This window comes from Lagopus leucura, unplaced genomic scaffold, assembly GCF_019238085.1.
Source record: "Lagopus leucura isolate 7727_CA_CO unplaced genomic scaffold, USGS_WTPT01 Super-Scaffold_100002, whole genome shotgun sequence".
NCBI classification, from domain to species: Eukaryota; Metazoa; Chordata; class Aves; order Galliformes; family Phasianidae; genus Lagopus; species Lagopus leucura.
Window position 1 is genome coordinate 29,117,139 of NW_024962263.1, and position 14,935 is coordinate 29,132,073.

The 14,935-nt window shown below is 40.1% G+C and overlaps 1 protein-coding gene across 1 annotated transcript; it reads right to left on the reverse strand.

The window, feature by feature from the left end:
• Positions 1–1,953: 1,953 nt before the first annotated feature.
• ZNF830 (zinc finger protein 830) lies at positions 1,954–12,934 on the reverse strand. Its single transcript, XM_042870154.1, has 10 exons — positions 12,793–12,934; positions 12,550–12,649; positions 12,110–12,230; positions 11,091–11,130; positions 9,557–9,768; positions 8,383–8,473; positions 7,680–7,743; positions 5,160–5,240; positions 3,756–3,832; positions 1,954–2,624 (listed from the first exon to the last, which is right to left on the reverse strand). The coding sequence occupies exons 1-10, from the start codon at positions 12,912–12,914 to the stop codon at positions 2,441–2,443; spliced, it is 1,092 nt and encodes a 363-aa protein (XP_042726088.1). The 5' UTR covers positions 12,915–12,934; the 3' UTR covers positions 1,954–2,440.
• Between the last annotated feature and the right edge of the window lie 2,001 nt (positions 12,935–14,935).

The following is a 14,935-nucleotide window of genomic DNA, read 5'->3' on the forward strand; positions in this document are numbered from 1 at the left end:
TACACAAGGGAATAACTTGCATTTCTTTTCCCAGAAAAAAAAAAAAAAAAAAAGTCAGGGTAGTTCTAGGGAAAGTGATGAAAAGATTAAATGAAGACAAACTGCTTCACAGCAGGAAATGTGGCCCAAAGACACTTCTTAGGGATAGAAGAAGATATTGCTTCTCTTGTCATTGGTTCCAGGAAATAACACAATATTGATTGAATTGCAAAGTTTCTGCATCAGTGCAGTATGCTGTCGCCCTGCAGACAAGCATATGTCTCAAGACAGTAACTGAAATGAAAGAGAACTGTCATATTCATCTGATGTTATCTTATGAAAGGGAATTTCTGAAGCAATTTCTGTTTTTTGAGACAGCTACAGTGAGATATCTACTGGCTGAATGTCTGATTTCTTACTGTAAAAGTTCCTTATTATAAGATAAAAAAGTACGTGTATGATTTGAAAATACCTGAGTAATCTAAATTTTCCTAAGAGCTGTTTTTAGCTCAGTGCTTCTAAGATGACAGAATGCAGGGAATTTTAATTACAGTGGCTTGTAATAAGCAAAATTTGACTCAGCTCAAACTGAGTTTATTGACAGGAGGACTGACCAAATTAACACTGATGCTTTTTTTACACAGTACTTCTGTTTCTGAAGCAAATTCTAAAATTAGATGCTTCCAAGGAAGAATTACAGTCACATTAACAAATGACAACATCGTTTTCTGTTAGGTCTGTTGTTTTATTTTGTTTTATGATCACTTCTGTGCTCTACTGTACCAAATACAGAAGTGGTTGTGAGAAGAGGGTTAAGCCACAACAGCAATTTATCTCCTGTGTGGTGGGAAAGAAGTTAGCACACAGATTACTACCACCTGTGCACTTAGCAGAGAACATTTAACTACCAGTAAGTACTTATAACTACCACAGGCTGAGCCTGTGGGTACTAACAGCTCCTGCAGACAGTGGTATTGGAAACTGCATTGCAAACACATGCACATTCATTTTGCCCCATGAAGTCATTTATCTGTTTCAAAATCACGGGGCTGGGGAACAGCTCTTAAGCTATGCCTTTCACCAATGGACAACTAAGTGAGCATTACAAATTACTTGGTTAATAAGTAAAGAAAACAAACCTCAAAGATGTTTAAAGACTTACCAGCTTGTTTTAAGATTATTGTATTTGGAAAAAAAAAAAAAGAAATTAAGCTGTTCCTTCACAACCTTATTTTATGATAGAAATCACGGGCTCACAGCATGGCTGAGCTTGTCAGAACCCTCCTGATCCATCTGGCCCAATTCCTGTCCCAGCAGGGCCACCCAGAGCAGGCCCATGTCCAGGCAGTTGTTGAAGATCTCCAAGGGGACTCCAAAGCCTCTGGGCAGCCAGTGCTTCATCCCCTAATTAAACCCTAAATTATTCATTTTTCCTATTTTTTCCAAATGCCCTCTGCAAATTTGACATACTTTTGTATTTTCAAAATAAAAAATATGCTTAATTTAAAAGATACAAGGAGGAAATAAAATGAAAACCAACCAAATGCAAGAGACACTCACCAAAGTTCAAGGTAGTTGTTTCTCCTCCGTGTCACAGCTTTGTCACATCTTCAGGTTCTCAACTTTCACTTCATCTGTGTTTATCAGAACATAAATCAATTTTAGATGCTCTCCTTTATTATCTTAGTAAAACTTCCTGTATTTAAAGCTAAACAAGTGATCTTACCTCAGCAGTTTCCAGTGCGGTATCTTCTTCTCTGGTATTTTCTTACACTTTCGATATGTGGTTATGCAAGAAGTTGCATTGTGTTACTATCCCTCTGGTTCAAAGCATGTGAGGTATGCCATATTATGGCCATGTTAAGCAAAAGATACTATAAAGAAAGGTCTTCAGTACTACCTACCACAGTGGAAAAGCTGTAGTTCAACATTTCTGAGTTTGGCACTTCCATACACAGAAAAAATTGTAAAAGATCCTGAAAAAAACAAATATTTTATTGAAGGGGGTAAGTCCATGGAGAGAAGAGAGCTTATGAACTTTTCAGATGATAAATGCCTAAGATTTTTTTTTCCTACCTACTCCACATGAGAAATCTCTGTAAACCATCACTTCTGGTAGTCCAGTCCTTCTATACACAACAGCCCAAGTCTCCACATATCTAATGTTAGCAGAAGCTAGGTTCTTCGCTCACTTACTAATCCCATTAAAATAGCTCTGGTAGGAAATCAGTTTTATTAATAAGAAAAGTACATTGAATATCATAAAACATTTGCATTATACAATTTTTACAGTAATACACCACTGTGGATCTACAAAGGTTGGAGCTTCTTTCTTTGTCTCTTTTGTATTACACAGTTGGCTCTTCACCATCTCTCAAGCCTCTTTAAATAAATATTTAACAAAAACGTCTCACTTCTAATAATGGAAATAACAGTGATGATCAGCCACGCTGCAAAAATGCTACAACAAAGCCCCTTTCACCCGCCAGTCTTGAGACAGCAAATCCTGCAGTTCTTCTTCATCTTCGCTACCAATAGCCTCATCCTCTTTCTCTTGTGTTGCTCTTAATCTCATGGCTTCCTTGCATTTCTCCTTCATCAAATCCTGGCGGTTGCGCAGATGCTCAACGCGACGGTAACATTCACTGTTGATAAGTAAATCACTTATTAATATCTGTGGTCTTTTGCATATATATATATATATATATATTTTAACTCTGATAGATCTGCTTCTCCAACTCTGAATATAGAAAAGCTTAGCAGTTTCCCACCAACTTTTCACTGGAAACATTCAGATCCCAGCTGGACGAGCCCATGTGCAACATGCTGTAAGGAACCTGCTTTAATAAGGGGTTGGTCTAGATGATCTTAGGGGTCCATTCCAACCTCAACCATTCTGTGTGTGTGGCAACTAAAAATGATAGTGGATCTTCTGTGTATTAATGAAATAGAAACAGACGAAAGGAGGGGAGAGGTGTGGTAAATTCTCTAGCAATGAGAGGTAATCAAATTGCAATATGACCACAAATTGGTTTAAGAATAACACAGAACCTCAGTCTTCTTCCACACATCACACGGCCATTCATTTTGGTATTTTAGAGGTCTCAGGACTAAAGACAAAAAGGCATCACAAGCATTCAGGTACTTTATCTTACTGAGCTTACTGAGGAGTATACTAGAAATTCATGAAGTAAATGAAGTTACAGAGTTTCAGTTTTCTATTTACCTAGAAGTTCTCATCCTCAAAATACGTTTTTATATCAATAATTCTGGCCAATAAGATACTTTGTTGAAAATCAAAGTATCAGCCTGATTTAAATCAATCTTTGGTTTTTTTTTTCATTCTTGTTTGCTTGGAAGAGTCAACAAGGAGAGATTGTTCTCTGAATCCTTCTTCCCCTTGTATATCCACAAAATGATAACTTACATTCAGCCAGAGCTCAATATTTTCCTCAGCCTTCAGATATGAGCGTTATATTGATTTGATTTTGAATTCAAATTTAACTTGAAACAGTCTGCAGTTAAAGGCAGTAAGAACACAAGCAGCCTTGAAGAATTTCAGGAAAAAAAATTATGCTAACAAACTTGAAATTCCTTTCCACTAAAATTCATGTTTTAATCAGGTATTCTGAGACTAGAGGGAGTCTTTCTTTCTCCTTCAAATATTTAGGCAATTACCAGAAGAAGATTAGAAGTTAGAAAAGGCTTCTAACTGTAGTCGAATTGTGATCCATTACTGCTGAAGAACAGTCTGATAGAGAAATTGATTTACTTACATCTGCTCATCTATTTCACCAATCTGACGATCCAGTCGTCCCTCTTCATCATCTTCTGCCACTATTGCTTCTGAAATCTAAACAAGTAAAGCTCTAAGAAAATTCACCCTAAACTCCAATGCTGTTCCTTTTTGGCATCTGTGTCTTCCCTTCCTTCCCTCTACCCAAATCAAGTGTCTCATAACTGTCAACCTGCTATACATATACACCTTCACAAAGGACTCAAGGCATATACAGGAGAAGACTGATATGGTCTCATTACAAATTCAAGTGTTTATTCTTAAAACTAAAATTCAAAAGTAGTTTGGTTGCTCTGGGGTTAACTTTTTTAATTTCTCCATACTCCACTATTTGAAACAGCAACAACAAACCACGTGCATTCAAAGCCAGAAGCTGGAATTGGAGCTATATCCCAGTACTTAGTTACACAAGCTTATTAAAAGTATTGGCTAAGTTTTTCCTCTAGATCCCAAAGTATTTCTAACATGTTATTTTTTTCAGCATTTACTTTCTCAAATCTGAATGTCTGGGAGATGCTATGCAGTCAATGGTCCACGCATAACTGAGAAGACTCCTTCTAAGATGAAGAATCATACGAATGGCTAATGCTAGTAAAATGTACCCACTACTGCTTTTGTATGAATATTTCCTCTGTTTATAGTGCTGAGCGCTTTAAAATGAGCAATGACAATTTTTTTGCACCACCTCCTTAGCACTTGACGTAGGCGTGGTTATTTACAATAAAAATTTAAAAACTGGCAAATATTCAAGGGAAATGGTGAGAACATGATATATCCTTAACAACAGTTTCATATGGTGTAAAAGCAGAGAAAAACCTGTTCAGGAAGACTTGCCATGCAACGCTATACAGTAAAAAATGGAAGTCAAGAAAAACTGTGATCAACTTCCATCTCACACACACAAACATTTCTGTCCCCTTCCCAAGTTTCTTGATTTCTTTGCAGTACACTTACGTTAACCATGAAACCAGGTTACAGACCCCTTATAGATCCTTTTCCAAAAAGACAAATGAGTGGTGGCATTTTTTGTTTTTGTTTTTTTTCCTTTGAGGTTAAAATAACCATCTCATCTAAAGAGCCCATAATTACGCCTTGTTTGGATACAGAACATTGATTTGAGATCTAATATATCTTATTTAAATGCAATTTAATAAATGCAACTAAATATATGATTGACTGGTTCATCATCAGATTTTTTTTCAACTTGATGTTCCTTGAGTGGAATAATCACTTGCTCATTTATAAAGTGCATTTAATCATACACTGCATTGCAGACAAACAGCTGACAAATGCATGTCAGTCACTTCACAGAGCTGCATGAAACTGTTTTTCTCCTTACTGTGTATAGAATTTAGAATCAATAAAAATAGACTCCATTACTTACTGTGTTGACCTGTCGCATTGCCTTTTGAAATTCATCCCATTCCTTGTCCATCTGATCCTTTGGAGCATCAACTTTTCGCACCTGAAGGACATGAGAAGACAGGTTTAGTGATGATTACTGCCTAGGGAGCCACTGGAACACTCTAAAAAACTGGAAAACCAGCACAGGTTGGGCTGTGCTCTCAGACAAACAGGTCAGAAAATATATATATATATATTAGTAAATGAAATAACTGATATTGTAGCACTACAGTTGTTTTGGAGGAAAAAATCTGACTCTATTCTTGGATTTAAACAAGAAGCTTGACTTCAGTATTACAGAATAACTAAAAACGTATGGTGTGAGATATCTGGACTAACAAGAATGACTAATCCCACTGATTTAATGAACTGTAATTTTACTATGTCAATTGATAAGGATGAATTCTTCTCCTGTTCAGTCATACAATAGAACTATCACACAATTCAAAAAGTAGTAAGCTAATTGTTTTCAGCATAACACAAAATGTTAAGTCATTAGTGTTAAGATAGTCTGACCACATTGCAAATCTCACCTGATTTTACTGGCTAACAGAAGAAATAGATAGCTACATAGCACTTTTATTTAAAATGAAGCTTTTTGTTCCATGGTAGACAGCATGGGACTGATAAAGTAGGTGCAAGAAATGCTTTGAGATTTACAAATAAGGTAATCAAAAATCAGACTGTGCTTTTAAGTAAATTTGATAATCTACCTGCATAACCAGAACAGCTCAAGGTTAGAAGCTGTGGCATGCATTGTGTGTCAGAAGAGAGATTATTCTTGGCTCTGGACAAGATGGAAATCGTATAGCTATGAGAACTAAGCAGTTTGTACAGAAACACAACATTTTTTTTTACATCAGCTTTTCTTGTCTTCTTTCCTCTTTTTGGTAACACAACAATCATCATCTCAGTAAAGAGGATGGTTTGCTATCTTTGGTTCTGAGTGCTTATACAAAATCCAGTAGCATGAATTAAGTTTGTAGAAGATATTAGAAGCTTCCAGGCAAACTACATATTGGGAAGTCATCGTTTCCTTTTTCTGTTTTGTGATTATTTTTATCATGTGTGTACGTACTGTGTTATTATGCATTGTGGTTGTCCTTTGTAATTCATAACTATTTGTATTTCTTACAATAAATTGAAATGCTAAAAGATATTATTTGTCAAACTCAGAATTTATATGCTTTGTAAGTTCCTGATGTAAAGAACCAGCATACTCCATGTCCACAATCCCCTCTCCAAAAAGCCTACCTTAATTCCAGAAATAACCATTTTGTAGATGACTTCAATACACAATCACTGCAGTCACCCCAATGTGATGTCACAAATGTTTTCCTTCCCTTTCATGTCAGCTAAACTTAGAAAGGGCTGATTAAGAAGAACAGCTGTAAATCAATTTCAAGAAAGCCTAAAGGAACGTGTACCCGCTCATACATGTTATCAGTGAAGGAAATGACTAAGAAAAAGCTCATTAACAACCATCATTAACAACCATCACTACGTCTTCCCAGATGTAAGCATACTCTCCTCTGCCTGACAGACATTCCCACTTTGTACAAGTTTCCCACACCATGGTGCAACTTCCCGTTTGAAAAATATAACACACCAGTTGTGTGTTACACCACAGATCTTTTTTAGCTCTTTATCTCAATACTCAAAAAGTCATTATTCAAACGTATTTACTTCCACCGCAGAGCTGCGTGCACAAGTGGTGCTAAAAGAAACTTGCCACAATAAAGAGAAACTTAAGCTTGTGATTCTGCCAGTGGGACTAAATGAACATAGAGAAGCATTATTCACTAAATCATAGTCCAACTTAGATGAACCAACAGATAAACCACAGTGCGAAGAAGGAAAATAAATGACATTTTGCGTCAAGAATGCTGTTGTTTTGATAGAAAGAACAAGAAAGCCATGGAATCTGTGTTAAATGACACAAAACAACATTGCCACCAAAAAAAAAAAAAAGCTGATATTTCCAATAGCAGCATATATTTCAGTTATTGCTCAGTACTGCACAATGCTGAAGGAAGCCTGAATGAATGTGACCAAATTCTAAGATTTTAAATGGTGGCTTTTTGGGGAACGGCCACGTTACGAAAAAACCCACAGCAATAAAAGATGACAGTTGAAAACCACATTCACTGCTGTAGCCTGCCAGTACTAGAGATGATGCTGCTTGCCATAATCTAGCTGTTCCCATTCCAGGAGGCTGAATAATACCATCGCATAGTAACTCCTATGCTTTTCAATAGGGTGCCTCAGAGGAGAGGACATAATGTATATAACTGAAAATTCAATTACAGTTGAAAATACGTTCTGAAAGATATTTTGAAACCCTTTGCACACCGTTTCATGCCTTTTAATTAACACAGAATGAAACTGCTTTTCTTATATACTGGTACAACTAATTTCTGGCAAGCCATCCTCAGCATCCAGAAAATTACTACAACCTACAGAAATAAATCAAATAGCAGAAAAAGATCTGCTTACTTACTTTTGCATCCACTTCAGGATCATCAAAGAACCCTTCTGGCAGAGCCTCAGCAGTGTTCTCTTTCCTGAAATGTTTGATTGTGATTATTCCAAGTTAGCTCTTTATAATAATCTCTTTTATTGTGGAGTTATAAAACAGTCAAAAATAAAATCCTTAATTCTTACAGAAGGACCCAGAAATGAAGGAAGTCTTTTTTATGCCTAAGTTTTGCCTACAGGACTTGTTTCTTTGCTTTGGTCTTAACTAACTCGCAGGGGACTGCAGAGACAGGTTTTAAACTCACTGCCAAAACAGGAGCTGTAGCTTAGGATTCCCAAATTATCTGTTGGGGGAGTGCATACCCAGACATTTTAATACAAGTCTCTACTTTTGAAAGGCCAAACCAACATCTGAAAAAGTGTAGAAGAGAGCTGAAGCACTGCCACAAAACCAGTCAACAGTTTTCTTCAAACAGTTAAAATCAGACACTGAGCTTCAAAAGCATTATCTGTTAAAACTTGCAAATAAAGATGTCTAACAGACACTGTATGACACTGCTCCTATCCCTAGTGTGCAACACACTTTCCTATGACATATATAGAAACTATACCAAATACAGTTTAACAATATGACAAATTATAAAGTGATTGCAATCTATATTTCCTGGAAGGGTAATGTTTATTAACAGCTGCCAAATTTTACAATATTTCATCTGACTGCTTACCGTTCTACTACCTTCTCTTGTGTCTCTGGTTTCTGTATGGATCCTGAATGTGAAACTACAGGAACAGCCATAGTTTTGCTGTCAAAGAAGTCTAAAAGAAAGAATAGAAGCCTATGAGCAGAAAGAACAACTGTTCAAACTTCTGTACAAAACTCCGAGCAGACAGGAATTTAGATTAATACCTTATTGAATCAAGGGAAGGAAAGTTACACATTATCCTACTTGACAGCCTCAAGCAATTACAACAAGAAGCAATAAACATGCTGAGAAAACACTGCACAGTAACAAACCACCAAAAAAAAATAATCTCCTTTCTCTCCCCCCCAGTAGGATACACCAGCCAGCTAACAGCAATAATCAGAAAATTAAAGATCCTTTCCATCAATAGCTGTCATCATCAGGCAAACAGCAACATTGTGAAGTTCAACAAAGAAAAATACTGGGTGCTGCACCTGGGATGCAGTAATGCCAGACACAGGCACAGACTGCGAATGAGTGGCTGCAGAGCAGTTCAGCAGGAGGGAACCTGTGGATGCTGATGCCAGTAGGTTGGGCATGAGCCAGCAGTGTGTCCTGGCAGCTAAGGGGCAAACCACATTATGAGGTGTGTGAAACGCAGCACAGCCAACTAAAGAGGTGATTTCACTGTATTTAGCATTGTTGCAGCTTCACCTTGAACAGCGTGCAGGTTTCACAACATAAAAAGGATATTACAGTATGAAAGCACCTGCAGAAGAGCAACAAAGCTGCTAGCAGGGCTGTGTCCTGTGAAGGAGATTGAGGTGTCCAGTCTGGAAAGGTGGCTGAGAACAACCTCATCATTCCCTGCAGCACCCTGATGGGAAGCAGAGGGAGGTGCCAGGCTGTGACCTGGTCACTGATGGCAGGATGGGAATGGCATAAAGGCTGCCAGTGCAGGGTCAGGCTGGGCATTAGGAAAACATCTTTATAATGGAGGTGGTCAAACACTGGAGCAGGCCTCCTAGAGCGGTGGCTGATGCCCCATGCCTGTCACCATTCAAGAGGCATTTGGAATATGCTTCAACTTTTGATTAGTCCTGAAGTGGTCCGGTAATTAGATTCAATGACCTTTGGAGGTCTCTTCCAAATAAACTATTCTACTCTACTCTTATGACACAGCTTCTTCTTACTGTACCACTTCATTCATCATTACCTGCAGGCAGAGAATTAGGTATTACTTCTCGAGTTGGAGGTGGAATTTCAGTTTTGTGCATAACAAAGGATCTGTTCGGTTGATCTTGTTCCTCTTCTTCTTCTTCATCATCATCATCATAATTTCCTGACAATAAACTGGGACCAGGACCTTTCAAAAACTGTTTGTTTGCTTTGCTTTGCTCTGCTTCATCAAAAAAATCTGCTGGTAGCCTAGTAGAGAATACACAGTGCAACAAAAATCAGTTTGACTCTAGCATCTGCAGTCTATTCACTCTAAAAGACCAAGTTGTTCTCACATCCTGTACAATATGCTAAACCATGCAGCTACAGATGTATCCACTGTCTGAATGTTACACAACCATTGCTTTCTTCTGAAGTTCCCCTGGAATGCTGAGGTTATTGCTGAAAGATATTTCCATTACGTTTTTGTATTAGAACACTCAATACAAGAAACATTAATAGAAGTATCCTACAACAAAGTGAGCTTGGAAGAATGACAGCTTCAGTGATTCTACTTGTAGACTTAAACTTATCCACATCTCTATATCTGCTGTTAAATACAAAATTCATAGCTCAGCAGTCATACAAACGTCACATAAACCTTGATATCCTTCATGTCTAACATTTTGGGTTCCTACTGAAGCTCAGAAGTGCAGTTAAGTGCAGTTTAGAAGATCTGTGCAGGCTCAGCAATGAGAAAAGTCACCTTTGCTTAGGATAGCTACAAGTCTCCAAGTCAAATACTTTCCTCGGTTGTATTAAAAATGATCACGCTGATCAATCATCAGTAATCAACAAACCACTCAAATGACAATTTTACACACACACATGTAAAACTCCAGCAAGGTAAGCGTATTTTAGAGTCAAGATAACACCACCTAATATCTGCACTAAATAACAGTTTACCCTGAGAAAATTTTACAGGAGATCTCATGTAGCATTTACCCACTCATACTGATGTCCAAACACCATTAGAAATCTTACAAGGGAGTAAGAAGCGTAAATCCAATCCTTTGAATTCAAATACACCTGTTCCTTTGCAAGAGTTCAACTGCAAGATAAGTGTTTGCATGAACATTAAGTAAAATTATGTCTTAATGAAGATGAGTCGATGACATTTGTTAATGGTTTTTGATACTAAATATTATTTAAAGATATACTAAAAGATTTTCCTTCGTTTCAGTCATCTCTTCAGCAGCATCATTAAAGACTGGAGTGCATACTGCAGTATAATTATTTTCATTACAGTAGACAGTGTAATAATAATACATATTAATGCTTACAAGTCTGATAGTGAGAGCAAAGAGACTTCTGTTTTGTCACAGACACTATTGGTAATACTATGGTTTTCCCATCTGCACAGAAGATGTTGCCTTATTTGGGAATAAACACTTGCATTAGAAACTGAGCAGAAGCAGGAATTTGCTGATTGAATCATTACCCCTGGCTAGGAGAAATGGGGAAGAACAAGATGAGAAGGTTAAAAACCAACACAGGTACAAACAAAACAGTACGTGATATAGTCTGCTTACCCAGATGAAGACGTAGATGTATGTGGCTTGTCATCTGTACCTGTAAAACAGCCAAGAGCCATTTCTTAGAACCCGTGCTTTTAAAGCAAACCTATTTGCTAACTACAACAGCAAATTCAGAAAGTTACAGATTATCATTATCATTTATCAAGACTTGCAAATTAAATGCCCTTTATTACTATCAGTTCCAACCCTACGCACAGAATCATAGAATTGCTCAGGTTGGAAAAGACCTTAAAAGATCATCAAGTCCAACTACAACCTAACCATACTACCCTAACTCTAACAACCCCCCACTAAATCATGTCCCTGAGCACCACATCCAAATGGTTTTTAAACACATCCAGGGATGTGTTTAATCACCTCACGGGGGAGCCGATTACAGTGCTTAACAACCCTTTCTGTAAAGAAGTTTTTCCTGATATCCAACCTAAACTTACTCTGGTGCAACTTGAGGCCACTTCTCCTCATCCTGTCACCTGTCACCAGTGAGAAGAGACCAGCCCTGCTCTCACTGTAAGCACCTTTCAGATACTGGAAGAGAGCAGTGAGGTCTCCCCTCAGCCTCCTCTTCCCCAGACTGGACAACCCCAGTTCCTTCAGTCTCTCCTCATAGGGCATTTTCTCCAAGGCCTTCACAAGCCTTGTTGTCCTTCTTCAGAACTGCTCCAGCACCCTTCTGTACTGAGGTGCCCAAAAGTGAAACACTCATAAGGTTTTACCTTAAATTTGTAGTGATTACGCTAGGCTCTTGCCCTTACTTAAGCAGTTTAATAGCTTGCCTTACTGTACTTAATGTAATATAGAATAGTGAAAACACTCCATGAATATGAACCACAATGAGTATTTTAACTCAGTGGTGCAGAGAAAAGGAATAGAATAAGACACTTTTTCCCCTTTCAGCAGCAACAGGCTGACATTAACTCAAGTCATTGGCTCACACAGTACAGCAAAAGAAAACCTAGCACTGAACAAGTAAAACTGCAAGATTCTTGCAAGTGCAAGTTTTCCCTCTTTACCTTTTGTTTTCTTTAACTGTGTGCTTTCTGCATCGGCAGTTTTTCTCTTGACAGGCTGAGGCGATGCACCAGCAGCTGAACCACTTGCTGCCTGCTTTGCTCCCTTTAATTCTGCAACTCTCTGCAAAGAAACACAACGTTTAAGAGGCTTTCCTACCAAGAACGTTTAGCCAGTTTAAAACGCGATAATTTCAGAACGTAACGCTTCTGGTGACCTGTCACACGATGTGATGTGGGACCAGAGCAACACGGAACCTCACAGCTCACCCAGCGCCAACCCCTGCCGCGGGCAGGGCTGCCACCCAGCAGAGCTCCGGCTGCCCGGGGCCCGACCCAACGCGGCCTCCCAGCGCCACCGGGGATGCGACGCCCGCGGCGGCCCCCCGTGCAGCCCTTCCCACCGCCTCGCCGCTCACTCACAGGCGACCGGGGCGGCTCACCTCGCGGTGCTGCTTTCCCAGGACGTGAGTCTGCCACAGCAGCTCGCTCTTCACGGGCGCGCTGCACAAAGTGCAGCTCAGGTGGCCCAGGCTGTTGTACGTGACGACACCGTTAAGGAAAGATGCGGTGCTCTCCGTGAACCGCCCCCGCCCGCCACGCTACCTTCCGTCCCCCCGCCCCCCCCCCCCCCCCCCACGGGAATCGGGGCCGAGGGCCTTCCCCGCCCGGCCCGCCGAGGATATTTGGCGAAAGGCGATTCGATCCGCTTCTTGTCCGCGTTCTGCCGCTTCTTCTCCCGCATGAGACGCCGCAGCTCCTCCTGCCGCACCTGCTTCCGCCCCGCGCCCACTCCGGCCGCCGCCATCTTGTCCCGGCGAGCAGAGCGAGGCTGCGGCTCCGCCCTTTGTGGGCGGGCGATGGCCGCCCCCAGACTGGAGCTGGGGGAAGCGACGGATATAGACGCCGCGGCCCCGTCCCGAAGGGGAGCATGGGAGAAGTGTCGCGTTGTGAGGCATAGCGCTCCGTAGGGCGAGTGGCTGCGGAAGTCAAAGGAAAGGTCGAGCCTAGCAGCGAGCACGACTCTAGGTTCACAGTAACAGCAGTCGTGAGAACTTCTCACTGAGTTCACCAAAACCAGCGTATTTTCTGCTGTTCTGACAGAATCACCCACAGAATGGCTCAGGACCCTGCAAGGAGGGCTGTCCCGGTGCGCCTGGCACCGCAGCCTATATATACGGATACAGAGGGGGTAGGGGAGCAGCTCTGTGATTCAACTCCAAATACCACAAACGTAAACTTTAGGGCAGGATATTCTGCCTGAGTGGCAGCGGGAGGAAGACGATAGGCAAAGTGAAGGCAGTGCCGAGGTGAGCAGCCTGGCTGTCTTCTGACGTGGGTTGATTCAGCATCAAAAAAGGTATCACAGAGGTAACGCTAAATGCAACCATCCACTTTCCACAAGAAGTACTTTTTTGTACCTGGCAGTCAAAACAATTTTATACTGCTGGAGTTTGTCTGCATACACATACACTTTAGTCCTAGAAACCAAACACTCTGATAGGAAGAGTTGCCTGAGGTCTTCAGCTCAGGACATACACTTTGCTGAATCCAGGGGTGCTGGCGGGAGAAGTTAATCCCTCTTTTTGCCTCCAAGTACCAGACTATCAAAAGCAGTACTGTGTAAAATCTTGCAGTTAGCCCACATGGCTTAAGGACACCCTCATACAAACACATCTCCAGAAACAGCAACTTCTGGGTAGGAGAGATGGAAAACAGCTGAAGCCAGTAGCCTTTTCCATTGATGGAAAGATTGAAAAGGTGATGCTATGTTCTTACCTGAGAGAAAAATATCAAGCAGAAGTAGAAGACATTGCTAGCCATGCCCACAGCTCCCGTTTCTCTTCACGGGCAGACAAGAATGCTTTTCTGTAAAAGTTCAGTGCATTAGAGCACACCTATTTGAGAAGGTGTGGATCCTTGGCATCACAACAAAGTGGGTAAGTTTGTTTCCTCTGATTTAAGCAACAATGATGCTGGAGGTTTAAGAGTCAGCTAAATCTGGCCCAGAAGCACCAAGTTAGGGCTTCACAAAAAATGGCTACAACAAACTGTTCCTCCCTGTAACCTTGAAATGCTGGGAAAATACAGCAGGACCAGAATAGCAGGCCTAGGAAAAAAATGCACACTCACCAAACATATCATTCTCTAACTCCAGATAGTAAAACTTAGAAAGAACTTAGGCCTTAAAGTCTTCCACAAATGCTAAAGACAGAGTTTTAAATGCAAAAACTACAACCTTCAAGAAAGTGGTTAACAGCAAGAATACAGCAACTCCAATCTTAGTAAGGCCAAAAGACATTTTTAGAACACAAGTGAACCTTTTTAACATGTGGATATCCCTTCATTCATTCAATGGCATTTTACACTAAAATGTTCCTCCAACTACAAATACCAAAGAAACACTTTAACTTCTAATAAGTTATAAAGCTTAGTTTTTTGCTTATGAGCTCAATGTTTTGTTGTGGTCTTTTTTTGTGTGTTTGTTTTGTTGTTTTTGTGGTGGTTGTTTTTTTTTGTTTTTTTTTTTTTTACAGAAACAGGCTCAGTGCAGTCAATATTTCACCAGCCAATGCCATAATCTATCAGAAGCATCAGTGAAAAAAACAACTCCTACTGTACTTACATCAGCTGTGGGCTCTGACTGACAGCTGCAAGCACAGTTGGCTGCCCCCACTGAAATGTGTTATCTCAAGCAAAAGCTTATGGTTTTTGTTTTGTTTTGTTTTTTTTTAAGCTAACACAGAAGGCAAAGCATAGCACGTATCAGAATGCGACTGAGGTTATGACTGATTCTCACACAGCACTGTTAAAATAAATTTATGCCAC

Coding starts and splice junctions, on each gene's coding strand:
- ZNF830 (XM_042870154.1), bottom strand. CDS start 12,914: ATGGCGGCGGCCGGAGTGGGCGCGGGGCGGAAGCAGGTGCGGCAGGAG. Junction 11,131..12,109: donor ACAGTTAAAGAAAACAAAAG/GTAAAGAGGGAA, acceptor GCTGTTTTACAG/GTACAGATGACAAGCCACAT. Junction 7,744..8,382: donor CAAGAGAAGGTAGTAGAACG/GTAAGCAGTCAG, acceptor CAAACATTTCAG/GAAAGAGAACACTGCTGAGG.